At 43.6% G+C, this 27947-nt stretch overlaps 1 protein-coding gene across 1 annotated transcript in view; it reads right to left on the bottom strand.

Annotated features, from left to right (window-relative positions):
* LOC126201965 (sulfite oxidase-like) overlaps positions 1-27947 on the bottom strand; it is a 127285-nt gene that overhangs the window by 12195 nt on the left and 87143 nt on the right. Inside the window, exon 7 of the mRNA XM_049936825.1 lies at positions 27030-27222. Within this exon, the coding sequence (XP_049792782.1) occupies positions 27030-27222 (193 nt within the window). The remainder of the gene's footprint in view (positions 1-27029; positions 27223-27947) is intronic.

The following is a 27947-nucleotide window of genomic DNA, read 5'->3' as shown; positions in this document are numbered from 1 at the left end:
CAGCCACGGTCGGGCGCTTCCGCAAGAAGTTATTCATAATGAAGGTCGACAAGGTAACCAGATGGTCAACAGCAGAGCGGCGCCTACGAAATCCACATTGTACATTGGTAAGTAGGCGGCGAGACTCGAGCAGCCAAACCAATCGAGAGTTAACCATTCGCTCCATCACTTTACAGACACAGCTGGTAAGCGAGATGGGTCGATAACTGGAAGGCAAGTGCTTGTCCTTCCCCGGCTTAGGAATCGGGACAACAATAGACTCGCGCCAGCATGCGGGAACATGTCCCTCAATCCAGATGCGATTGTAAGTACGAAGAAGAAAATCTTTACCCGCAGGAGAAAGGTTCTGCAGCATCTGAATATGAATAGAATCAGGCCCTGGAGTGGAGGACCGTGATCGGCCAAGTGTGTTTTCGAGTTCCCGCATGGTGAATGGGGCATTATAACTTTCATGATTCGAGGAGCGGAAGTTAGGTGGCCTAGCCTCCTCTGCCTGTTTGCGGGGGAGGAAGGCAGGGTGGTAATGAGCGGAGCTCGAAACCTCTGCGAAAAAGCGGCCGAAGGCATTGGAGACAGCCTCAGGGGCCACAAGGTCGTCATTCGCGACCGTCAAGCCAGAAACTGGTGAGTGGACCTTAGTGCCAGATAGCCGGCGCAGGCTACCCCAGACAACAGAAGGAGTAAAACTGTTGAAGGTGCTTGTGAAAGCAGCCCAGCTGGCTTTCTTGCTTTCTTTAATAATACGACGACACTGTGCACGTAATCGCTTATAATTGATACAATTCGCCACTGTAGGCTGGCGTTTAAAGGTGCGTAAAGCACGTCGACGAGCACGTAAAGCGTCTCTACATGCCGCGGTCCACCAGGGGACCGGTACGCGACGTGGAGAAGAAGTAGGGTGAGGGATGGAATATTCAGCAGCAGTGAGAATGACTTCCGTGAGGTGTGCGACCTGACTATCGCAGCTTGGGAATGTTTGATCCTGAAAGGTCGCCCTGGAAGAGAAGAGCCCCCAGTCTGCTTTGGAGATGTTCCAACTAGATGAGCACGGAGAGGGGGTATGCTGCATGAGATGGATAACACACGGGAAGTGGTCGCTCGAATATGTATCAGAAAGTGCATACCACTCGAACCGGCGTGCAAGTTGGGGAGTACATATAGAGAGGTCTAAATGGGAATAGGTGTGAGATGTGTCCGAAAGAAAAGTAGGGGCGCCAGTATTGAGGCAGACAAGATTGAGCTGGTTGAAAAGGTCTGTTAACAGGGAGCCCCTCGGGCAGGATGCTGGAGAGCCCCAAAGGGGATGGTGGGCATTGAAGTCTCCAGTTAACAAAAATGGTGCAGGTAGCTGAGCAATAAGTTGCATCATGTCTGCCCTGGTAACGGCAGACGACGATGGAGTGTAAACGGTACAAATGGAAAATGTAAAAGTGGGGAGAGTAATGCGGATGGCAACTGCCTGCAGGCCGGTGTGCAACGTGATGGGATCGTAGTAAATATCATCCTGGACCAGCAACATAACCCCTCCATGAGCTGGGATACCTACCACAGGGGGTAGGTCAAAATGCACAGAGGTGTAGTGTGCCAAGGCAATTTGATCGCAAAGGTGTAGCTTCGTTTCCTGGAGGGCGACGACGAGCGGACGGTGCAAGCGGAGCAGCAACTTCAAGTCCTCTCGGTTGGAGCGAATGCTGCGAATATTCCAGTGAATAAGTGCCATCGTAAGAAAAGAAAAAGGAAGATGAAAGAAGGGGTCACCTCGAAGGCCGCTGAGGGCCTGGCTTCGAGCGAGCACTGCCGCCGCTATCAGTAGGTGGACAGTCATCGTCCATTGGGTCTATAGGTTCATCGGCCATCTTGAAAAGATGGCCGGGAGGGGGAGCTTCCTCCGCCGGTGAACGGCCAGATGTTCGGCTACCAGCGGTGCGGCCAGGCGAAACGGATGACGGCCTGGGGCGGCAACCGCTGGGTGGCGCAGGAGAAGAAATGCGCCGTGGCGGAGAAGGAGAACTGTGCTTCCTATTTGCCTTCTTGGAAGGTCGTTTGGTGGAAGTACCGGTCGAAGGCTGGGAGGTCGAGGTACGTAGGAAGTCTGCACGGGACGGTTCCTTCTTGAAGGCCCGTGCATCTGACTTCTGGGTCTTCGTCTTAGCAGAAGCTGATGAAGGGGCTGGTGCCTGTGGGGTGATGGGAGGAAGAGGAGACGTCGACCGCGCGATCTTAGCACTGGCCGAACGGACGACCGTGGTGCTGAAGGTCAGATCGCATGTCTGGGTTGCCACCTCCCTGGTAGTCCGAGGAGAGGCGAGGACAGTACTGTATTTCCCCGCTGGGAGTTGTGTGGGCTTCCTACTAGCCAATAGCTTGCGAGCAGCCGAGGTAGACACTTTCTCTTTGACCCGAATTTCTTGGATACAGCGTTCTTCCTTATAGACAGGACAGTCGCGGGAGGATGCGGCATGGTCACCCTGACAGTTCACACAACGAGGAGACGGAGGTGGACAGTCACCCTCATGGGCATCCCTGCCACAAGTGACACATTTAGCCGCATTGGAACAAGACTGTCGAGTGTGATTGAAACGCTGACACTGGTAGCAGCGCGTAGGTGTCGGGACATAGGGGCGAACAGAAATAACCTCGTAGCCCGCCTTGATGCGTGATGGCAGCTTAACACTATCAAAGGTCAAGAAAAGTGTCCGGGTCGGTACAAGGTCATTGTTGACCTTTTTCATGACCCTATGGACAGCCGTCACGCACTGCTCAGCGAGGAAAGATTGAATCTCCTCATCAGTCAAGCCGTCGAGGGATCTAGTATAGACCACACCACGAGACGAATTCAAAGTTCGGTGAGCCTCCACCCGGACAGGGAACGTGTACAGGAGTGTGGCCCGAAGCAGTTTTTGTGCCTGAAAGGCGCTCTCAGTTTCGAGTAATAAGGTACCGTTACGCAACCTGGTACAAGATTTAACAGATCCGGCTATGGCATCTACGCCCTTCTGGATAACGAAAGGGTTGACAGAGGAAAAATCCTTTCCGTCCTCAGATCGAGAAACGACGAGGAACTGTGGGGCAGGCGGTAGTACTTTTGTCACTGGTAGCTGGTCACGTTTCCGTTTTTGGGCAGAAGTCGAGAGAGATGGAGTGGAATCCATTGCGGAGGAATCCCCCATGATTGCCAGCGTCTCCGATGGCGCGCTCCTTCCTTGTGGGGACCCTCTCAGAGGGCACTCCCGCCTTAGGTGAATGTTTACACCTCAGGTCACACCTCCCGAGAAACAGACGGAGGGACCAATCAGCATGGTCAGAAGGTATCAGCTCAGGCAATCACCCTTCCCCGGGCCTGGCCTTTACCAGGGGGTACACGCGTGCCTTACATGTCTACCCAGGGCGGGGAATTACGCGTTACCCCGTCACCGGCTACGCGTGCGAACGCGTGGGTCGGCCTTCAGGCGCGCACAGGGAGGAAGGAAGAAGAGGAAAAAGGAGAGAGGGGGAGAGAGAGAGAGAGGACAGACTGTCTCAAACGCCGAGGCGGAGACCAGAGAAGGCAAGGAGAAGAAGGCAATGAGAAGGCAAGGAGAAGAAGGCAATGAGAAGGCAAGGAGAAGAAGGCAATGAGAGGGCAAGGAGATTTTGCAGGGGAAAGTGTAAGGAAGACAGTGAGGTGGAGAAGAGCAAAGAAAGGAACCAATCAAAGGAAGGAAGAAACGAGAAGTGAAAAAGCAAAATGACCGCAAATATAGGTCGCGGAACCGTCCGTCTCCGGACGCAGGCGCTAACTACCCCCTTGAGGGGGAGGGACTCCTGTTAGTCGCCTCTTACGACAGGCAGGAGTACCTCGGGCCTATTCTAATCCCCGGACCCACAGGGGGGGTCGGGTGAGTGAGGACCATTTATAGAAGCAGATGGCCTGATAAATGGCCATCAATTCCGCAATAAACACCCCACATGTGGCAGGCAAGAGATGGTATTCCATGCCACAAGATGACATAAAGGTCCATTCCACATGATCGACAGATTTACATCCATCGGTGTAAAGAACAATAGCATCTTGAAACTACTCCCAAAAGCATTTCGAACAAACAAGGGCACACCACTGGAGTGATGGAGGCTTTCAGACCCCATAAGAGACCCATCCGAATCCGGGGCCAAGGAAATAACCAATGGGAGGTGGTCGGCAGAGATTGTGGGGAAGAGGACAAGGAGGTGAGATGGAAATCATCGCAGAGAGAAGTGAGGCAGAGACCAATCAGTAAACCCACCCGAGGGCGAGCAGCAGGCAGGTGACAGCCCAAAGCTGTGAAAAGAATGGGATAGGAAGGGTAAGCAGGGGAAGAGTGGATAGTGATAACATAGGAAACTAGAAGCTGGGACCATTGACTTGTACGAGAGAGATCCCAACATCAACCAGAAGACTATCGACAGATCTAGTGCTAAAGGCCTTGGTGGCGAAACAGATACCACGACGGTGAACTGGGTCCAAGAGGAGCTGCGTGGAAGGGGCATTTGATCCATAAACTTGGCAACCATAGCCCAGAGAAGACAGAACTAATGCCCAATACAGATGGAGAAGGGTTGAACAATTTGCTTTCCATGATTCGTGAGCAAGGAAGTGAAGGACACTGAGTTTACGAAAACAGCCAACATTCAGATGACTGATCTGAAGCAACCAAGTAATCTTGTTGTGAAAAAGAAGACCCATGAAATGAGACTGGGGGTCACATGCTGGGTGTCAAGGCAGAGCTCTGAATCAAGATGGACCATAGTATGGCACAGAAATGCACCACACTCAACTTGAGGGAATAGAATTAAAAACCATGCAAGAGTTTCCATGTGGGAGCATGCCGTATGACACCCTGGAGCTGTCGTCCTACAAAGGCTACCGACTGGGAACTAGCTCATTTACAGAAATCAGCCCACCTACAGAGGGGGAGGCCACAAGTCCATTAACAGTGACGACAAAAAGGAGGACATTTCATATGGAGCCCTGTGGGATGCCAATCCCCCGGGTCCGCAGAGAGCTGAGAACAGTGCCCAACCTGGACTCTGAACAACCGGTCTTGACAAGAATTGGTGAATAAAGATCAGGAGGAGACCCTGAAGACCCCACTCATGGAGCGTAATGAGGATGTAATGGTGCCAAGTTTGGTCGTAGGCCTTACAAAGATTGAAGAAAACTGCAACGAGATGGTGGCGCTGAGAAAAGTCCTGCCAAACTGCAGTTTCCTATAGAAGCAGATGATCGATCAGAGTCCATCCCTCCCAAAAGCCACACTGGTAACACGATAAAAGATCTGAGATTCAAGGACACAACTGAGCTATCGAGCCACCATCCCTCTATTAACTTGCAGGGGACACTGATCATGCTGCTTAGCCAGTAAATATCAAGGGACAATGGATCCTTGCCATGCTTATGGATAAGAACCACAGTACTATCTCTCCACTGAGAGGGGAAAATGCTTTGGAGCCAAATATGGTTAAATACCTGGAGTAGATATTGTGGAGGATTGAGATGTTGAAGCAATTGCTTGTGGATGGAACCAGGACCAGGAGCTGAATCATGGTAAGAAGAGAGCATCAGAAGACGCTCCCATTCTGTAAAAGGTTCATTGAAGAATTCCACCTGTTAAGGGGTAAAACATAAGTGGGAAGCTTCTGTCCACCATTTCTGGATGGGGAAGGCAGCTGGACGGAGGCTGACACCAATGGTCGCGAGTCATTCCACGAGAACTGATGTATCTATACAAACACAACCTGGAAGGGCAAGGCCTGGAATGGAAGACTGCCACTGACAACCTTGGAGGGTGTGGAATGTAGCCCACACATGTGACAGAAAAACCTAGGGAGGAGACAAAGTGTTCCCAACACACCTGCTTGCTCTGTTTGATTAAGTAATAGGCATTGGCGTGAAGACATTCAAAGGTAATAAGACCAGTGGAGGACGGGTGCTGCTTAAGATGTTGCAAGGCACAATGACAATCACAGATGGCGGTAGCAACAGCTGTGCTCCACCATGGAACTGGCTGTCGGCAAACAGGGTCCGTCGAGTGGGGAATGGCAATTCTGGCAGTTCAGATTATCTTTTTGGACAGATCATGTAGACTTCATCAATACCACCTGACAAAAAAAAGTGTGAACACAACCTTGCAGATACATAGAGGCCAATCAGCATGATGGAAAGCCTAGCAGGGTTACTTGGTCATTGAGAGGTGGGATGGGAACGAGAGAATCAATGGAAAGTGTTCTCTGTCACATAGGTCATTGTAAGGTGACCAGTGTAAGGATCAAAGAAGAAGAAGGGGAGTGAGTAAATGATCAATGTAAGAGACAGTGTCACTTGTGGGACTAAAATGAGTAGGCGAACCGTCATTAAGATGGCACAGTTTGTGATCCACAAAAAATTGATCAATGAGGAGCCCCTGACTAGATCAAAATGCTCTGCCTCACAAAGGGTGATGGGTATTAAAAATCCTCACAAAGGAGGAAGAGAGGGGGAAGTTGCTGCAGGAGGCCTGTCAGGAGGAAGACAGAGATTTCAAACCATGACAGCAGAGTCCAAGTGGAGCCAGATGGCAACTACTTCATTGGAAGCCGATCCGGTCCTGACAGAAAGTATGGGACCCGCGAAGAGTTGGTGAGTGAGTAAAGCAAAATTAGATTCTTGGAGAACTGCTGAGTAAAAGACAATAAGGGACTGCAGCTGTGGGAAGTGGTGGTAGTATCCATTACAATTCCACTGAAGAAGCATGGACCAGGTATCCAAATGGGAGGCAAGCAGGTTGGCGCCAATCACCATGGGTCGCCATCCATCACCAATGAGGATGGAGTGACATCCATAAATAAGAGGTCACACTCAGGTTGTGAGGGGGGAGTTGACACCTTGAGGGGCAGTGGGGGAGGTGGGGGGCCTTGTTCTGAGACTTATGTTTCTTCTTCTTCTTCTTCTTCTTCTTCTTCTTCTTCTCCTCTTCATAGGATGAGGAGAGCAGGGTATGGAGGGAGAATAGGCTTCTGCAAGATCTGGAACTGACACTTATCTGGCCACTAAGGGGCAGCAGCACTTGGAGGGGAGAGTGTGTGTGTGTGTGTGTGTGTGTGTGTGTGTGTGTGTGGGAACTGCTGGGAAGCAGGAGAGGAGAAGGGGGGGGGGGGGGACTGGTGTAAGGAACAGGGAGGAGGGGGAAAGGACGTAACAGAGACAAACGTAGAAGCGATCGACAAAGGGTGAAGTCAGTTGTATTTCTGATGAGCCTCAGTATAAGATGAACGATCAATGGAATTATACTCCTGTATCTTCTTTTCTTTCTTATAAGCCGGGCAATCCAGTGAGCATGGAGAGTGACGGTCATGACACTTAACAGACACTGGTGGTGGAACACAGGGACTCCTCTTATGGAGTGGCCACAGTCACCATATAGAGGGTCCGCCGTACATCAGGAAGACATGCTCGAAATGCAAGCACTGAAAACACCTAATGGGTGGCAGGACATACAGTTTCACATCACACCGGTAACAATAACCTTGACCTTCTCGGGGAGGGTACCTCCCTCAAATACCAGAATAAAGGCACCAGTGTCAGTGCGATTGTCTTTATGACCTGTCTGAACACGCCAAATAAAACAAACACCCTGTTGTTGCAGATTGGCCCAGAATTCCTCATCAATTTGAAGAATGAGATCCCTATGAAAAATGATGCCCTGTACCATTTTAAAAGACTGGTGAGGAGTAATGGATACCGGGATGTCGTCAAGATGACCATAAGCATGAAGGGCTGCAGATTGTGCGGCAGAAGAAGTTTTGATCATAAATGAGCCCAATCGCATCTTACTGAGAGACTCCACTACACCAAACTTGTCTTCAATATTATCCACAAAAAATAATGGCTTTGTGGCAGTGAATGTATCCCTGTTTGTCCTAATGCAGATCAGGTAACAAGGAAAGTGTTTTACCCCAAGCCAGTGAGCCTGACCCTCCTAATAGGGTATAGCCAGGGAAGGGGAGGGAACAGAGTCAGAAGGAGTAGCATTAAATGATCCATTTACCAACTGAAGATATGGCTGTAGAAGAATGGCCAGTTTTTTGGAGCTTAATATGTTTCATATGCAATACACTCACCCCGATATCATCCTGGACACCAATCAGGGGCTCTCCCCATGGGTACCACCCAGCCATAGCAAAGGCCACCTGGCACAGCGGCCATTGCCCAGAGTGCTGATACTCCAGAATAACAAGCAACCACTCTTAGGTAAACATTGGTAGGCAGCAGCTCAAGTATCAGAAGTGTGATCCCTGTGTTATCAGGGGGTTCAGCCAGATGAGTTCATAACACCCCACCACACGGACTGGCAACACATGCTAGTGACCTAGTGGGATGGAGGGGGGCTATGGCGGGGAAGGAAGGGGGAAAGCTATCCACACCATAGATGCTAGGGAGGGAGTTCATCTTCAAATGACTCATACAATGGTCAAAAATTTAGAAGTGGAGATCAAACACCAAAGGGAGGCAAAAAACACCAAAAAGGAAGAATGAACAAGGGGTACAAAACCACAAGGTATACAGGAAACAAGATGGATAACCAGGCTGACGTAAGTAAGAACACTGTGAGAGGAGGAGGAGGGGCAGAAGAGAAGGAGCAAGGGTGGAACCGAGGGGACAGGGAAGGAAATGCAGTTCGGGAGGAAGAATGGGCTGCAATAACTCGGGGCCGCCATGTGCGAATTGATGAAAGAACCATGAGCCCCTGGGGGTTGGGTCATAAAGGAACAGGAAATCTGGAGAGTCAGTGGAAGAAATCTTTGATGTGTTTTATACAAAGAGTGTAGGTTACAGGTTATAGGCTGCAGGTACAGGTCCACAAGGTCAAATATTCTCTCTGTGTGGGTGCAGTAACTGGTCACAATGTAGCATCCAGGGTGGTTGCGTTTATGTGCTTTAGAAATCATTTATAAGGTAATTAGAAATCATTTATAAGGTAGGAGTATGGAGGGAGGGACACAGTGTGTGTGAGAGAGAGAGAGAGAGAGAGAGAGAGGTTGTATGTAGATGTATATGACAGCTGGTGGAATCCCTCCTCTTCATAACCACAGCTGTGGAGGCTTTATCAGCGAGTAAGATTATAAGGTCAGTATCCACCTCCTTAGCCAGATGGTTAGCATTGTTGCTTTCAGTGCAAGACGGGATTTGCGTGACATTACCTCCTCGGATTTTTGGGAGGTAGAGATCTAGAATGGAATTCATTCAGCTGTGTGATGCCAAATGAGGAGCCACTTAAATAAAAAAAAAAAAACAGCAGCTTCATTAGGATTCACTTACTTGTAATAACAGCTGGAGGGATTGACAACAAGCCGATCACATGTCCCATAATCATAGATCACTCATTGAACTGCCTTCTAAGTAGCAGCTGGCCAGTTACAACAGATCTGGGTGGTGTTTACATGGTTATGAGTTTGCGGGTTGCAGTTCTTTCTGCAGATGTGAGCTTGATGTTAGAAAATTTGGAAAAGTTAACAGGACGTGATTTGGGAACAGCTGAAGTGAATCACAGTTAAGTGGTGGAGTAAATTGAGTCAGACTGTGTTCAGTACTGGTTTTGGATTGACTCTGATTGGGAGGGTTTGTGGTGAAAAAGTGCTTCCACCATATTTGACAAACACAGCATGGCTAAATTCGAGAGTGGGGCAAAAGATAATGATGCTTTCATAATGATAACATGGTGAAAGTAACTTTTACCATGTGATTATCAGTAGAGATGACTAATCTGTATGGTGAGGGTACACAGAAATTGGTCCCCTACAAGATATCCAGAAAATTAGTAACACACTCACTTTGGCAGTACGGACCTACAGTAATCCTAACTGGTTTTTGGTACAATGTATAGGTCTTACTTTTGCATGAACCTTTGTAGATAGGTCCGCAGCTCGTGGTCTCGCGGTAGGGTTCTCGCTTCCCGAGCATGGGGTCCCGGGTTTGATTCCCGGTGGGGTCAGGGATTTTCACCTGCCTCAAGATGACTGGGTGTTGTTGTGTCATCTTCATCATCATCATTCATCCCCATTATGGTCGGAGGAAGGCAATGGCAAACCACCTCCACTAGGACCTTGCCTAGTACAGCGGTGTGGGTCTCCCGCATCGTCCCCTACGCTCTGTTACAGAGTATGGGACTTCGTCATCATCATCGTTTGTAGATATAGTCTTCATTTGATGTGAGGAAGGATACCATGTCTTAACAACAAAAGCTGTGTGTGAGTTAGAGGATACATACAACAATATGCAAAGTGACTCCAACAGCCTGAACAAATGTATACTTTTCTTGATATGGTGCTGTTTTCAAGCAGCTTTTGTGAAGTTTCAGCTCTGAATTGAGTAAGCATAAGATAGAACACTGCCTGAGGCAGTGGTTGGTGGAAAGCAGTAGGTGTTCAATCCAACACAGCCAGCTCAATGACTAACACAGGATGTGTGGTAGATACACAGGACTGACGTAAATCTGGCCTAGCCAAATACACACCCGCAGTTGGACTAAATCATAAATGGAAATGCCTAAGAGCTAAGTAGATGGAGGAGGAACCATTAGTTCCACTTCAGCCTCCAACAGCTGAATAAACAGACGAGGCTATGTCACACTGGCAAGCAACAAATGTGTTACTCAAGTCCACAGCAGTCTCTTGCAATTTTTCAACTTGATGAGCTTCTCTCATTCTACATGGAACAAAATGAATACCTTCAAATTCACAATTTTTGTATAATTTCCTGGAAAGCTGAGATCCATCTTAAGCAAGTTCAAGACAACGTGTCTTTCTCTCTGTCCTACTTTCTCTCTCTTGGAAGTCCTGTAGCTATGGCATTAGACTAATTGGGGACAGGTTCTGGGCAGGCTTGTTTAGGAATACCATTGTCCAGCCTATATGGATAGAATCCAACAACATTTGGGCCAGACATATCACTGATACTGCATTAGAACATTTCAGAAATGTTTCTCATACCTATCTGCATTAACATACATTTATTCACACTTCAAGCAAGCTGCCAATTTTCACACCAAATACAAATTCTGTCAAGGTCAACCTGAATGCCTCTACCATCACTCAAAGAAGACACTTTCCCATACAGAACAGCATCAACAGCAAACTGTCTCATATCATGTATGTACATGGAGATCACGAATAGTACATCATACTTCCCTGCAGCATTCCTGACATTACCTTTGAATCTGACTCATACTCATTACTTGAAAAGTCTTCAAGTCAGTCACATACATAAGAACCTATTCAGTACACACTGACCTTTGTAAATGATCAACATTGTGAATGATTTCCAGATGTTTTGAATACTGAATTTTTTAATATAGAATCTACCTGTTTGTCTGCATCCATCCATGATATAATGCAAGTTCCACACAAGTAATGTTTTATAAATACATACTGATTTATTAATAGAAGCTTTTATCTCTTTAGGAAACTAACTATATTCAAGCTTAGATAATTGCAAAGATCCTGCAGCAGTTAACAATATTGGTCCATAATTGTGCTCACAGATGTTTTCTGCTTTCTTATTTATGGAGTAGTATGTGCTTCTTCCCAATAACTCAGGACCTTTCACAACTGGTCCACAATAAATGCAATCAAAGAAAGGGGCCAATGCCATAAAGTATTCTCTGTAAAACCAGACTGAAATTCCATCAGGGCCTGGGGTCTTATTCATTTTCAACTGGCTCAGGTGCTTTTCAACATTAGCTATCCTTATTTCTATGCCATTCACCTGACAGTTTGTGTGGCAGCCTAAGGATGGTAGCTCTGTGCAATGTCCCCTCATCAATGATTCTTTAAATGCAAGATGTAAGACTAACTTTTCCTTTGTTGTCTTCTATTTCTGCATCAGACTAGTCAATGGTGAGTGAATAGAAGCTTCCAACTCATTTAGTGGTTTTAAATACAACCAGAATTTTCTAGGATTCTCAGAAAGATATTTCACTAACAAATGACAGTAGAACTTCCTAACTTTTGTGTTTCAGCGATTGTGTACCCATTTCCGGATTGAGAACGCAAGAATCTCACTTTCCTCAGCATTTGTGGTATTATAAAATCAATGCAAGTCTTTCCTGTCCTTAACCAACTTACTCAGCACATATTTACGTGGAGAACAATGCACAACAAGTACATGCTCTGCCCACAATTCCTATGTGTCTGTTGCATATAAATTAAATAATGTCCATTAATTTTATAAGTAGGATACTAATTAGTGTTATCTGTGCTGACAAGCATCAAAACTCTTCTAAGCTAATTAGATTCATTGACTCTTATAATACTATCCAACAGTGAAAATGTTTCGGCTTCAAAAATAAATTGTTCTTATGTGCTTCCATCTGCTGAATTAAAAAATTTCCATAAAAATGACTGAATAGCTTGTGCTTTGATGGTGCAATGACATGTCATTTTTTCCCAATCTACATTTTTGGTTTGGTGGTAATAATATTTTTGGGGTTGCCACACCTGTTAAATCACGAAACACAACATTCTCCAGATGTTTGTAGATTACAAATGATATTACTGTTGCTGTGACTGAGTTTCATATCGTTTGTGTTGTAATTAGTGCAATATTTCTGGTTTTCAAGTGTTCCTGAAGTTTACAATTTTTTTAATCAAAACACAGTGAAAATGTGTAATTTCAGTGAACATGTTTGTTACTTTTTCTGTGAAATAACATTTTTTTCACAAGACACAGTCTTATGTGGTGACCATGGTAAGTCAAGGGCTCTGCATACAAGTTACAACTCTTATTCCGCTATACAATGAAAATGGCCAAGAATTTTTTTTAAAAAAATGGCTTTCACTATGTCTATGATTTGGCAGAAACCTAGAAACCACACCGATAACTGCTGTTTTTGTTTGACTCCATGTACAAAGACAAGGTTGCCAATAAAGAAGAGAGGAACAGTAGATAGGTTACTAGTTTCTACTCCACCCCAAACTTATGAGCTTCAAGTACATGATGAAAACAATGTGGAAGAAGTAGTACCCATCGAGCTTTCCACATCCCTTGAGCCCAATTTTGATGAAAAAGGACACGAACCTCACAGGTTCAATAAAGCAGCGACCTTGTTTGAGACCCTGATTTGTTGAATGAGAAGCAGTGGAATCTTCTCCAATGTGAGGAAGATGTTGTCATAGGGATCCGATACCTCCTTTTTTTTCTCATTCAAGGGAAACAATTTTTTTCTCATTCAAGGGAAACAATCTTGCTGTTTCCTGCAACATTATGGCTTGATGAAATATTTGAATCTGAATCATGATCCAACTGACTGAAGGTTTTCACAGACTTCTCCAAGCTTAGTTTGAAAGCTGTATTACTCCAAGCAGTCTTCTATCATATTAGAACTCTTAGAATATTACTGTCATTGAAAAATGTGGAACCTTGTTGGCCTATGTAATTATGAGTAAAATGTATTGTTTTCTCTTAATCCATTAAAAGAAGAAGAAGAAGAAGAAGAAGAAGAAGAAGATGTCCCACAAAGGAATTATCCAGATGGGATGGGAATTGGTAGCTGTAATGTACATGTACCGACAAAAAAAATTATTACAATTCTGGAAAAAAATCAATGTTTTATTCAAGAGAAAGGGCTTCACAATCTGAGCATGTCAACAGTATGTTGGTCCACCTCTTGCCCTTATGCAGGCTGTTATTCAGCTTGGCATTGATTGATAGAATTGTTGGATGTCCTCCTGAGCGATACTGTGCCAAATTCTGTCTAACATGTTAAATAGTCAAAATCCCAGTATAGTTGGAGGGCCCTGCCAATAATGCCTCAAACATTCTCAAGTGGGGAGGCCAAGGTAGAGTTTGGTAAGCACAAAGACAAAAAGTAGAAAATCTCACCTTGTGTGGGTGGGCATTATCTTACTGAAATTTAAGCTCAGGATGGACTGCCATGAATGGCAACAAAATGGGGCATAGAATATCGTCAATGTACCATTTTGCTGTAAGGGTACCGCAGATAAGAACCAAAGGAGTACCGGTATGAAAAGAAATGGCACTCCAGACCATCATTCCTGACTGTTGGGCTGTATGGCAGGTGACAGTCAGGTTGGCAACCCATTGCTGTCTGGAGCATATTCAGACACGTCTTCCACTTGGAATCACATTGACTGGAGTAGAATTGTCTTAAGTGATGGGTCCCACTTCAAGCTGAGCCCTGATGGTCAGTGAAGACATGTCTGGAGACACCCTAGACAGTAGTGGGATATCAACCTCACTGTTGCCTGTCATAAACCCACCAACCAGGAATGGTGGTCTGGCATGCCATTTCTCTTCAAGGCAGGTGCTGTTTGGTTGTCATCCATGGTACCCTTACAGCACAGCGGAACATCAACGATATTCTATCCTCGTTTTGTTGCCCTTCCTGGCTCAAGTCATCTGGATCCTCCCCTCCAACACCAGATTTTCTGAACTGCGCAGACAGGAATTATCTTTACAACACATTCTCCATTTCCGAAATTATCCTGACCTCAACCAATGGAAACTACTGTCTCCACACCATCCACCCAACAGTTTCCACCTCCTTTGTCCTATGACTTCCTCCCTATTCTTGTCGCTCAACCTCTTTGTGTGCCGCCCTCTGGCAATGCACTCATCCATCTTTATTTATTATTTATTTATTTATTGTTCCATGGGACCAAATTAAGGAGAAGTCTCCATGGTCATGGAACGAGTCAATACATGAAATTATAACACGATAGTAGAAACAGATAAAATGAAATACAAGAAACGTATTCAGGTGACAATTCATAAGTTTAAATAAAGAAAATCAACAATGTAACACTGGAATTTGCTTAATTTTTCAGCTCTTCCAGGAGCTCCTCGACAGAACAGAAGGAGTGAGCCATAAGGAAACTCTTCAGTTTAGACTTAAAAGCATTTGGGCTACTGCTAAGATTTCTGAGTTCTTGTGGTAGCTTATTGAAAATGGGTGCAGCACAATAGTGCACTCCTTTCTGCACAAAAGTCAAGGAAGTGCATTCCACATGCAGATTTGATTTCTGCCTAGTATTAACTGAATGAAAGCTGCTAACTCTTGGGAATAAGCTAATATTGCTAACAACAAACAACATTAACTTTAAATGCGAACATTTTTAGGTTAGGCTTTACCGTGACTGTTACTGACATTAAATGAAACAACAAGTTCACTGTTACCAGTCACCGTTTTATTTATTTCCACGACGCGTTTCGAAGGTTTAAACCTCCATCATCGGGTGGATTTACATTAGTAAGTATTACATTTGTGTGTGTGTTGTGTTACGATTTTTTGGAGGAACTTGTGGCACTGCCTAGTGGAGAAACGAGACAATATTTCAGAATTGGTTTAGGATTACTTTTGACGAAAAATTAAACTGATATCTAATGGTAAACATTAAATAAGTAAACTACAGTACCTTCAGTGATCACAGGTTCCTTTTGCTATCGTAACACATCACATGTATACTGCCACATTTGTAAACAATTATGGCGTCTGGAATCAGCTGGGTGCAAGGTTCGTATAGCAGAAGTGAAGACATAATCGCAAAGTGCAAAGAATATACATCATAACAATATTATTACAGAATAATTGCTTTAAGCATTTGGCGGTGTTTGTTTTGAGGTGTCAAATATATGTGTGTGTACTTCAGGTGGTATATAAATCCAATTCTGACAAGTTAAAACAGCAGACATTCGTACTCGTTTATACAATCAGGTGAAATTTTAAAATGGCTTAAACTTCATACTTATTGATAACAATTAGGTGAAATGTTACTGACTGTAATTACAATGATCATATTGGCTACAACAGTAAAATCATACATACATTACACTCTTTGATTGGGGTTAATAAACAGATGTGAAGTGAGGGGCTGGAGGCAGAATGAGAGGAAACATTTACATGGCAAGGAGTCTTAAGATTGCATGTTGCATATATTAGCTGCCTAAAGGAGCAGTCACAGTCCAAACATTCAATTTTGTACACACCTGTGTGATGAAGTGGGTTTCGTGTGCCGATGTTGTGGGGTAACTTCTGTCCAATCTTGTTGTCTGTTATAAAGGATATGCTTATGCCTTTCCATTTGAAGACATTGGCAATCTGGTATGAAATGTTACCCAGAAAGGGGATTGTATGGAAGGTGTTATATTCTTTTTGTTTTTTGTGTTGTGATTCCTTTGCCATTATTGAGTGTTTTAGGGTGTCTACTATGGAGCTGTTATAACCATTTTCAATAACTGTTTTTTTTATTATTTCAATTTCTTGATCACATTTATCTTCTGAGAGTGGTAGTTGGATAGCTCTATTAATCATGTACTGGAATGCTGCCATTTTGTGTGCTGCGGGGTGGCAAGAGGAGTTGTGGATTGTGGTATGTGTTGTGGTAGGCTTCCGATAAATTTATACTGTGTATTTTTGTGTTTATGTAGGTTGGCATTAATTATCTGTATCCCTTCAACTCACATTAATGAACTAATGGACCTGCTTGAATTCACACTTTCACACAACTATTTTAAATTTAACAATAAAATCTACCAACAAACAGATGGTCTGGCAATGGGCTCAATTCTTTCTGGATTGCTGGCAGAAATATTTATAAGTAACCTAGAAGACAAAATCCTGAATTCCAATCACCCCCTCCTGAAAAATATCATCTACTACTACAGATATGTAGATGATACCATCACTTTAATCCAAGGCACTAAAGATGACATCAGTGAGTTGAATCAGTTTTTCAACAACTCCCATGAAAACATAAAATTCACAGTTGAACACCAACAAGATGACAGTATAAATTTCCTAGACCTTACCATTAGAATAAAGAATAACAGACATCAGTTTGAAATTTATCGGAAGCCTACCACAACACATACCACAATCCACAACTCCTCTTGCCACCCCGCAGCACACAAAATGGCAGCATTCCGGTACATGATTAATAGAGCTATCCACCTACCACTCTCAGAAGATAAATGTGATCAAGAAATTGAAATAATAAGACAAACAGCTATTGAAAATGGTTATAACAGCTCCATAGTAGACACCCTAAAACACTCAATAATGGCAAAGGAATCACAACACAAAAAAACAAAAAGAATATAACACCTTCCATACAATCCCCTTTCTGGGTAACATTTCATACCAGATAGCCAATGTCTTCAAACGGAAAGGCATAAGCATATCCTTTATAACAGACAACAAGATTGGACAGAAGTTACCCCACAACATCGGCACACGAAACCCACTTCATCACACAGGTGTGTACAAAATTGAATGTTTGGACTGTGACTGCTTCTACATAGGCCAGACAGGCAGATCATTTGAGATTAGGTTCAAGGAACACATGGCAGCACTAAAAAACAAAAAATATCACACATCAGCAATAGCTACCCACCTGCATGAAACAAAACACCATGTTAACAACACAAGTATTAGCATCTTACACATCCAACCAAAAGGCAGAAAACTAGACATCCTTGAAACACTCCAAATATACAAACATCAAATGAAACAACCAGAATCCATCTTAAATGACAAAAATGACAATATTTACAATAGTACCATCTCCGTTTTCAGCAACTGCCTACACTCATAAAAATGCACACACACACACACACACACACACACACACACCTAATATTTACCATAAATATTGACAGCTGCCAAGAGTACAAGAGATTGACCTCATTCACAGATAATTCATCACACCAACAGCTTGTACCCCTTGTCAGCTTAAAACTGTATGTACATCATATACTGGCACAAATGTGTATCTATCTGCATATTTTATAGCATTAACCAATGTATTACCCCAACCTTTAGGCAGCTAATATATGCAACATGCAATCTAAAGACTCCTTGCCATGTAAATGTTTCCTCTCATTCTGCCTCCAGCCCCTCACTTCACATCTGTTTATTAACCCCAATCAAAGAGTGTAATGTATGTATGATTTTACTGTTGTAGCCAATATGATCATTGTAATTACAGTCAGTAACATTTCACCTAATTGTTATCAATAAGTATGAAGTTTAAGCCATTTTAAAATTTCACCTGATTGTATAAACGAGTACGAATGTCTGCTGTTTTAACTTGTCAGAATTGGATTTATATACCACCTGAAGTACACACACATATATTTGACACCTCAAAACAAACACCGCCAAATGCTTAAAGCAATTATTCTGTAATAATATTGTTATGATATATATTCTTTGCACTTTGCGATTATGTCTTCACTTCTGCTATACGAACCTTGCACCCAGCTGATTCCAGACGCCATAATTGTTTACAAATGTGGCAGTATACATGTGATGTGTTACGATAGCAAAAGGAACCTGTGATCACTGAAGGTACTGTAGTTTACTTATTTAACGTTTACCATTAGATATCAGTTTAATTTTTCATCAAAAGTAATCCTAAACCATATTCTGAAATAGTGTCTCGTTTCTCCACTAGGCAGTGCCACAAGTTCCTCCAAAAAATCGTAACACAACACACACACAAATGTAATACTTACTAATGTAAATCCACCCGATGATGGAGGTTTAAACCTTCGAAACGCGTCGTGGAAATAAATAAAACGGTGACTGGTAACAGTGAACTTGTTGTTTCATTTAATAACAAACAACATTACAGGAAATATATACTGTGAGGGCAATGTCAGAATTCCCAGACTATTGAATAGGGGTCGACAAGACGTTCTCGAACTTACACCACATATAGCTCGAACAGCCTGTTTTTGAGCCAAAAATACCCTTTTTGAATCAGAAGAATAACCCCAAAAAATAATACCACATGACATAAGCGTATGAAAATATGCAAAGTAGATTACTTTTCGTGTTGAACTGTCACTTATTTCAGATACTGTTCTAATGGTAAATAAAGCAGCATTTAGTTTCTGAACAAGATCCTGAACATGGGCTTTCCACAACAGCTTACTATCTATCCGAATGCCTAGGAACTTGAACTGTTCCGTCTCGCTTATAATATGCCCATTCTGTCTGATCAAAATATCAGTTCTGGTTGAATTGTGAGTTAGAAACTGTAAAAACTGAGTCTTACTGTGATTTAGCATCAAATTATTTTCCACAAGCCACGAACTTATTTCATGAACTATATTATTTGATAATGTTTCAATATTACACACAAGATTCTTCACTACCAAGCTGGTGTCATCAGCAAAAAGAAATATTTTTGAATCACCTGTAATACTAGAAGGCATATCATTTATATATATAAGAAACAGCAGTGGCCCCAGCACCGACCCTTGGGGAACGCCCCACTTAACAGTGCCCCATTGGGACTGAACATTACTACCACTCTCAATATTGTGGAGAATTACCTTCTGCTTTCTGTTCTTAAAGTAAGAGGCGAACCAATTGTAAGCTACTCCCCTTACTCCATAATGGTCCAACTTCTGCAGTAATATTTTGTGGTCAACACAGTCAAAAGCCTTCGTTAAATCAAAGAAAACACCTAGCGTTTGCAACCTTTTATTTAATCCGTCCAAAACCTCACAGAGAAAAGATAATATAGCATTTTCAGTTGTTAAACCAATTCTAAAACCAAACTGTACATTTGACAGCAAATTTTGTGAATTTAAATGCTCCAGTAACCTTGTATATACAACCTTCTCGATAACGTTAGCAAACACCGATGGCATAGAAATAGGTCTATAATTGTCAACATTATCCCTGTCTCCCTTTTTATAAAGTGGCTTCACTACCAAGTACTTTAACCGGTCAGGAAACCGACCACTCCTAAAGGAAAAGTTACAGATATGGCTAAGTACTGGGCTAACATACATAGAACAATACTTCAGTATTCTGCTAGATACCCCGTCATATCCATGAGAGTTCTTGGTCTTTAGTGATTTAATTATTAACTCAATCTCCCTCTTGTCAGTATCATGGAGGAGCATTTCAGGTAACAGTCTCGGAACACTTTTTTCTACGAGCGCTTTATGATTCCCTGTTGGGACTAGGTTTCTATTTAGTTCACCTGCTATATTCAGAAAGTGATTATTAAATACTGTACATATATGCGACTTATAAGTAACACGGATATTCCCACTACGCACTGATTCTATATCCTCGACCTGTCTCTACAGACAAGTCACTTCCTTTACAACTGACCATATGGTTTTAATTTTATCCTGAGACTTAGCTATTCTATCTGCATACCACATACTTTTTGCCTTTCTCATAACTTTTTTAAGCACCTTACAATACTGTTTGTAATGGGCTGCTGCATTTATATTTTGACTGTTTCTAATGTTTTGATATAATTGCCACTTTGTTCTACAGGATATTCTTATCCCTCTAGTCAGCCACCCAGGCTGCCTGTTTGTGCTAGTACCCCGTTTTGAACGTTCTACTGGAAAGCAACTTTCAAAGAGCACGAGAAAAGTCTTGAGGAAAGCATTATATTTATCGTCTACTGCATCAGAACTATAAACATCTTGCCACTCTTGTTCCTTGATAAGGTTTACAAAGGTCTCTACAGCAACTGGATCAGCTTTCCTAAAAAGTTGATAACTATATTTAACATGAGTTGCAGCACAAAAATCTTTTAGAGTTAAAACTTGTGCATCATGATCTGAAAGGCCATTCACTTTTTTGCTAACAGAATGCCATTCTAGTAATGAGGAACGAACAAAAATGTTGTCTATGGTTGTTCTACTGTTCCCTTGCACTCTCGTTGGAAAGAATATGGTTTGCATAAGATTATATGAATTAAGGAGGTCTACCAGCATCCTCTTCCTTCCGCAATCACTTATACAATTAATATTGAAATCACCACATATAACTAACTTTTTGTATTTCCTATAAAGTGAACCAAGAACCTCCTCTAGCTTTAGCAGAAATGTTGCAAAATCGGAGTCTGGGGATCTATAAATAACAACAGTTAGAAGTTTAACTCCACTAAATTTAACCACACCTGCACAACATTCAAACACCTTTTCAGTGCAGTACTTTTAAACGTCAATTGACTCAAATGGGATACAGTTTTTCACATACATGGCTACTCCCCCACACTGCAAAGAGCCAGCCAACCTGAATCCTGGTAAAGGAAGCCTCTGAATTATCTCCTTATTTAAGAAGTGTTCAGATATACCAATAATTTCAGAGTCAACATCTATAAGCAGTTCACTAACTTTATCGCTAATACCTCATATATTTTGATGAAATATACTAATTCCCTCATTACTCGGATACCTAAGCTTTGTCAAAAGTGGTTTCTTTGTTAGAGAGACTTCTCTTAAGCAGGAATACCTATCAGCTGACTTCAGTCTAAAAAAGGTGCAGCTCTAACACCCACTAGTATAGGAATTTTCCCATGAGTGATCCCACCACCCCCACCTATGCTGTCACCTATAAGCTTTGCCAACCCCCCCTTTCCATACCTGTTGAGGTGCAGGCCATGTCTAGTGAAACCCGTCCTGCTGATAGACTCCACCGACAGCACTGAAATGTGACCCATGCTTTCTGTCATCAGCGCACCCCCAAGTCTCATGTTATTACGCTTGACGGCTGTATTAAGATGAGGCTGATCGTGATGCTGAAACAGTTCCACGAAATGCACATTCGTGTTGCCAGTCTGAGTGGCTATCTTTTCCAGGTCACCATCTATGTCATACTCCCCATCCCTATCAATACTATTACCAGCCCCACCCAAAATCACTACCTGATCCTCTTTAGTAAAATCCCTACATAACCCCCCTATGTTAACAGTCACCTGAGCTAATCCTGCATTAGGCTTCACAATGCTGGTGACCTGGTACTCACTCCCCAACACTTCCTGTAACTGCTGGCCTACACCTCTACCATGAGAACTACCTAACAGCAGAACCTTCTTCTTTCTCTTAGACTTTGCAACTGTCCTAGCCATCGTAACTGCTGAGGTCTGCTGCATACTTCCTACATCTACAGCTACTAGAGATTCCTCTCCACTAGACTCTGACAGTTGGTCATATCTATTGCAAACACCAATAGTAAAACTATTATCTGAAAATCTCCTTCTCCTAGCAGATCTCTTGCCAACAGCCAGCTCCCATTCCCCAACCCCCTTCTCCCTCCTCATCCTATCTAGCTCCCCCTGTGTGTTTTTCAACTGCACCTGAAGGGCACAAATCTTACGCTCCTGCTCCTCTATCAACTTACTCTTGCTACATAACCTGCAGCTCCAGGAGAGGATCTCACCAGAATGCCCACTGGCTTCCCCACTGCATTGCCCCCAATGAAAATACTTCGCCGAACGAAAGCGCTGGCAGGTCGATAGACACACAAACAAACACAAACACACACACAAAATTCAAGCTTTCGCAACAAACTGTTGCCTCATCAGGAAAGAGGGAAGGAGAGGAAAGACGAAAGGATGTGGGTTTTAAGGGAGAGGGTAAGGAGACATTCCAATCCCGGGAGCGGAAAGACTTCCCTTAGGAGGAAAAAGGACGGGTATACACTCGCACACACACACATATCCATCCACACATATACAGACACAAGCAGACATATTTAAAGACAAAGAGTTTGGGCAGAGATGTCAATCGAGGCAGAAGTGCAGAGGCAAAGATGTTGTTGAATGACAGGTAAGGTACGAGTGGCGGCAACTTGAAATTAGCGGAGATTGAGTCCTGGTGGATAACGGGAAGAGAGGATATATTGAAGAGCAAGTTCCCATCTCCGGAGTTCGGATAGGTTGGTGTTAGCGGGAAGTATCCAGATACCCCGGATGGTGTAACACTGTGCCAAGATGTGCTGGCCGTGCACCAAGGCATGTTTAACCACAGGGTGATCCTCATTACCAACAAACACTGTCTGCCTGTGTCCATTAATGCGAATGGACAGTTTGTTGCTGGTCATTCCCACATAGAATGCGTCACAGTGTAGGCAGGTCAGTTGGTAGATCACGTGGGTGCTTTCACACGTGGCTCTGCCTTTGACCGTGTACACCTTCCGGGTTACAGGACTGGAGTAGGTGGTGGTGGGAGGATGCATGGGACAGGTTTTACACCGGGGGCGGTTACAAGGGTAGGAGCCAGAGGGTAGGGAAGGTGGTTTGGGGATTTCATAGGGATGAACTAACAGGTTACGAAGGTTAGGTGGACGGCGGAAAGACACTCTTGGTGGAGTGGGGAGGATTTCATGAAGGATGGATCTCATTTCAGGGCAGGATTTGAGGAAGTCGTATCCCTGCTGGAGAGCCACATTCAGAATCTGATCCAGTCCCGGAAAGTATCCTGTCACAAGTGGGGCACTTTTGTGGTTCTTCTGTGGGAGGTTCTGGGTTTGAGAGGATGAGGAAGTGGCTCTGGTTATTTGCTTTTGTACCAGGTCAGGAGGGTAGTTGTGGGATGCGAAAGCTGTTGTTAGGTTGTTGGTGTAATGCTTCAGGGAATCCGGACTGGAGCAGATTCGTTTGCCACAAAGACCTAGGCTGTAGGGAAGGGACCGTTTGATGTGGAATGGGTGGCAGCTGTCGTAATGGAGGTACTGTGGCTTGTTGGTGGGTTTGATGTGGACGGACGTGTGAAGCTGGCCATTGGACAGATGGAGGTCAACATCAAGGAAAGTGGCATGGGATTTGGAGTAGGACCAGGTGAATCTGATGGAACCAAAGGAGTTGAGATTGGAGAGGAAATTCTGGAGTTCTTCTTCACTGTGAGTCCAGATCATGAAGATGTCATGAATAAATCTGTACCAAACTTTGGGTTGGCAGGCCTGGGTAACCAAGAAGGCTTCCTCTAAGCGACCCATGAATAGGTTGGCGTATGAGGGGGCCATCCTGGTACCCATGGCTGTTCCCTTTAATTGTTGGTATGTCTGGTCATTTCAAAGACACCATTTCAAAGACACCAACCACTTTCTCGAACGCCTGGAATCCTTACCCAATCCGTTACCCCCAGAAACCATTCTTGTAACTATTGATGCCACTTCCTTATACACAAATATCCCGCACGTCCAGGGCCTCGCTGCGATGGAGCACTTCCTTTCACGCCGATCACCTGCCACCCTACCTAAAACCTCTTTCCTCATTACCTTACCCAGCTTCATCCTGACCCACAACTTCTTCACTTTTGAAGACCAGACATACCAACAATTAAAGGAAACAGCCATGGGTACCAGGATGGCCCCTTCGTACGCCAACCTATTCATGGGTCGCTTAGAGGAAGCCTTCTTGGTTACCCAGGCCTGCCAACCCAAAGTTTGGTACAGATTTATTCATGACATCTTCATGATCTGGACTCACAGTGAAGAAGAACTCCAGAATTTCCTCTCCAATCTCAACTCCTTTGGTTCCATCAGATTCACCTGGTCCTACTCCAAATCCCATGCCACTTTCCTTGATGTTGACCTCCATCTGTCCAATGGCCAGCTTCACACGTCCGTCCACATCAAACCCACCAACAAGCCACAGTACCTCCATTACGACAGCTGCCACCCATTCCACATCAAACGGTCCCTTCCCTACAGCCTAGGTCTTTGTGGCAAACGAATCTGCTCCAGTCCGGATTCCCTGAAGCATTACACCAACAACCTAACAACAGCTTTCGCATCCCGCAACTACCCTCCTGACCTGGTACAAAAGCAAATAACCAGAGCCACTTCCTCATCCTCTCAAACCCAGAACCTCCCACAGAAGAACCACAAAAGTGCCCCACTTGTGACAGGATACTTTCCGGGACTGGATCAGATATTGAATGTGGCTCTCCAGCAGGGATACGACTTCCTCAAATCCTGCCCTGAAATGAGATCCATCCTTCATGAAATCCTCCCCACTCCACCAAGAGTGTCTTTCCGCCGTCCACCTAACCTTCGTAACCTGTTAGTTCATCCCTATGAAATCCCCAAACCACCTTCCCTACCCTCTGGCTCCTACCCTTGTAACCGCCCCCGGTGTAAAACCTGTCCCATGCACCCTCCCACCACCACCTACTCCAGTCCTGTAACCTGGAAGGTGTACACGATCAAAGGCAGAGCCACGTGTGAAAGCACCCACATGATCTACCAACTGACCTGCCTACACTGTGACACATTCTATGTGGGAATTACCAGCAACAAACTGTCCATTCGCATTAATGGACACAGGCAGACAGTGTTTGTTGGTAATGAGGATCACCCTGTGGTTAAACATGCCTTGGTGCACGGCCAGCACATCTTGGCACAGTGTTACACCGTCCGGGTTATCTGGATACTTCCCACTAACACCAACCTATCCGAACTCCGGAGATGGGAACTTGCTCTTCAATATATCCTCTCTTCCCGTTATCCACCAGGACTCAATCTCCGCTAATTTCAAGTTGCCGCCACTCATACCTTACCTGTCATTCAACAACATCTTTGCCTCTGCACTTCTGCCTCGATTGACATCTCTGCCCAAACTCTTTGTCTTTAAATATGTCTGCTTGTGTCTGTATATGTGTGGATGGATATGTGTGTGTGTGCGAGTGTATACCTGTCCTTTTTTCCCCCTAAGGTAAGTCTTTCCGCTCCCGGGATTGGAATGACTCCTTACCCTCTCCCTAAAAACCCACATCCTTTCGTCTTTCCCTCTCCTTCCCTCTTTCCTGATGAGGCAACAGTTTGTTGCGAAAGCTTGAATTTTGTGTGTATGTTTGTGTTCGTTCGTGTGTCTGTCGACCTGCCAGCACTTTCATTTGGTAAGTCACATCATCTTTGTTTTATATATATATATATATATATATATATATATATATATATATATATATATATAAAATAGAGGGAAACATTCCACGTAGGAAAAATTATCTAAAAACAAAGATGATGTGACTTACCAAATGAAAGTGCTGGCAGGTCGACAGACACACAAACGAACACAAACATACACACAAAATTCAAGCTTCCGCAACAAACTGTTGCCTCATCAGGAAAGAGGGAAGGAGAGGGAAAGACGAAAGGATATGGATTTTAGGGGAGAGAGTAAGGAGTCATTCCAATCCCGGGAGCGGAAAGACTTACCTTAGGGGGGAAAAAAGGACGGGTATACACTCACTCGCACACACACACACATATCCATCCACACATATACAGACACAAGCAGACATCTCACAAGCAGATATATATATATAACAGAGGGAAACATTCCACGTGGAAAAAATGTGTGTATGTTTGTGTTTGTTTGTGTGTCTATCGACCTGCCAGCGCTTTTGTTTGGTAAGTCTCATCACTTTCTTTCTTTATATATATATATATATATATATATATATATATATGTGTGTGTGTGTGTGTGTTCTCTTTTCTGTTGAAGGCTTTGGCTGAAAGCTATTGTATAAGAAGCATCTTTTCATTGTACCTGTCTATGACTTAATGTGTCATCTTTACGGTAATTAGCGCTCTATCTTTTCCTTATATTGTTGATTTTCTGACCTGGAGTGTCCATTGTTTGACTAATCCATTATTTTATATACGTTCTATGTCTCATTAGATATTTCAGAACATTCTGCTTCAGGTTTCATCCAGCACTCATAAATTTTGGTAATAATAAATATAAGATACGGGTGCTGACCTGTCACTCATCAAACAAAAAAGATATGGAGCTCAAGACATGCACATATAAATGGATGATAACTTGCTACACTTTTAGATGAAGTTCTTACACACTCACACACAGGATATATGAACTTCATTCAAATGCTTAACGAGTTATCATCCTTTTCTGTGTGCATGTCTGCTGGTCCACGTATCTTCTACCTGGCGAGTATTTATTTTGGCATGTGTGTGTTTATTTGTATCTTACAAAGTTTGATTTCATTGACAGTTCTGCTATAGTCAAGCCAGCCTGATTTTGATATCCGGTGATCTGCATTAATGCAAATAAGTATAACAACATAGGGTTCAGCAAAAATATAGGTCTATGCAAGAATGAATGAATGAACGAACAAATAAATTAATTGCATAGAAAGCATAAGACTGTTTCACATAATGACTTAAGATTTGCTGCATGAATGGAAAAATTTTTTAAATGAAATAATGGTATAACAAAATATCAATAGTTACCCAGCCACTTCACTTGCCGTGCTCCAATCACCCCAGGAACAATAACTCTGACAGGAAATCCATGGTCTCTTGATAAAGGCTCTCCATTCATTTCATAAGCCAGGAGAACATCATTTCTTGGATCAATGGCTTTTTCAAATGGTACTGATGCTCCATATGGCATATTCGAAACATCTGTATCAAGACCTTCAAACTGAAATATTTCTCAGCAATGAAATTCTGTTGAATTCCTACATACAGGAAGAACAAAAAGAAAAAAGGAGAAAGGAGAAGAGGAAGACAGGAAAAAATATTTAGAAGTCATTATATAGATTCAAATCATTTTCATTGTATACAATAAAAATGGAAAAATAGTAATTTTCAAATCACAGCAAAGAAAAGTAGCAGAAAACTAAAACTAAAATATTACTGATTGTGAAACATTAATTAAAACTGAAGCTTTTGTAGGAACATTTCCTTCTCTTCATTATGGAAAGCCTACTCATGTACATAATCCCAAGCAGGTATACACTACTGGCCATTAAAATTGATACACTACGAAGATGATGTGCTACAGACGCGAAATTAACCAACAGGAAGAAGATGCTGTGATATGCAAATGATTAGCTTTTCAGAGCATTCACACAAGGTTGGCGCTGGTGGCGACACCTACAACGTGCTGACATGAGGAATGTTTCCAATGGATTTCTCATACACAAACAGCAGTTGACCGGCGTTGCCTGGTGAAACGTTGTTGTGAGACATTGCTGCTCGCGCTGGTCGAGATCCAATGACTGTTAGCAGAATACGGAATCGGTGGGTTCAGGAGGGTAATACAGAATGCTGTGCTGGATCCCAACAGCCTCGTATCACTAGCAGTCGATATGACAGGCATCTTATCCACATGGCTGTAATGGATCGTGCAGCCACGTCTTGATC

The sequence above is a fragment of the Schistocerca nitens genome, chromosome 1 (genome assembly GCF_023898315.1).
Source record: "Schistocerca nitens isolate TAMUIC-IGC-003100 chromosome 1, iqSchNite1.1, whole genome shotgun sequence".
Lineage (NCBI taxonomy): Eukaryota > Metazoa > Arthropoda > Insecta > Orthoptera > Acrididae > Schistocerca > Schistocerca nitens.
The sequence above is the reverse complement of the archived record's forward strand: the minus strand, read 5'-3'. Positions and strand labels throughout refer to the sequence as shown.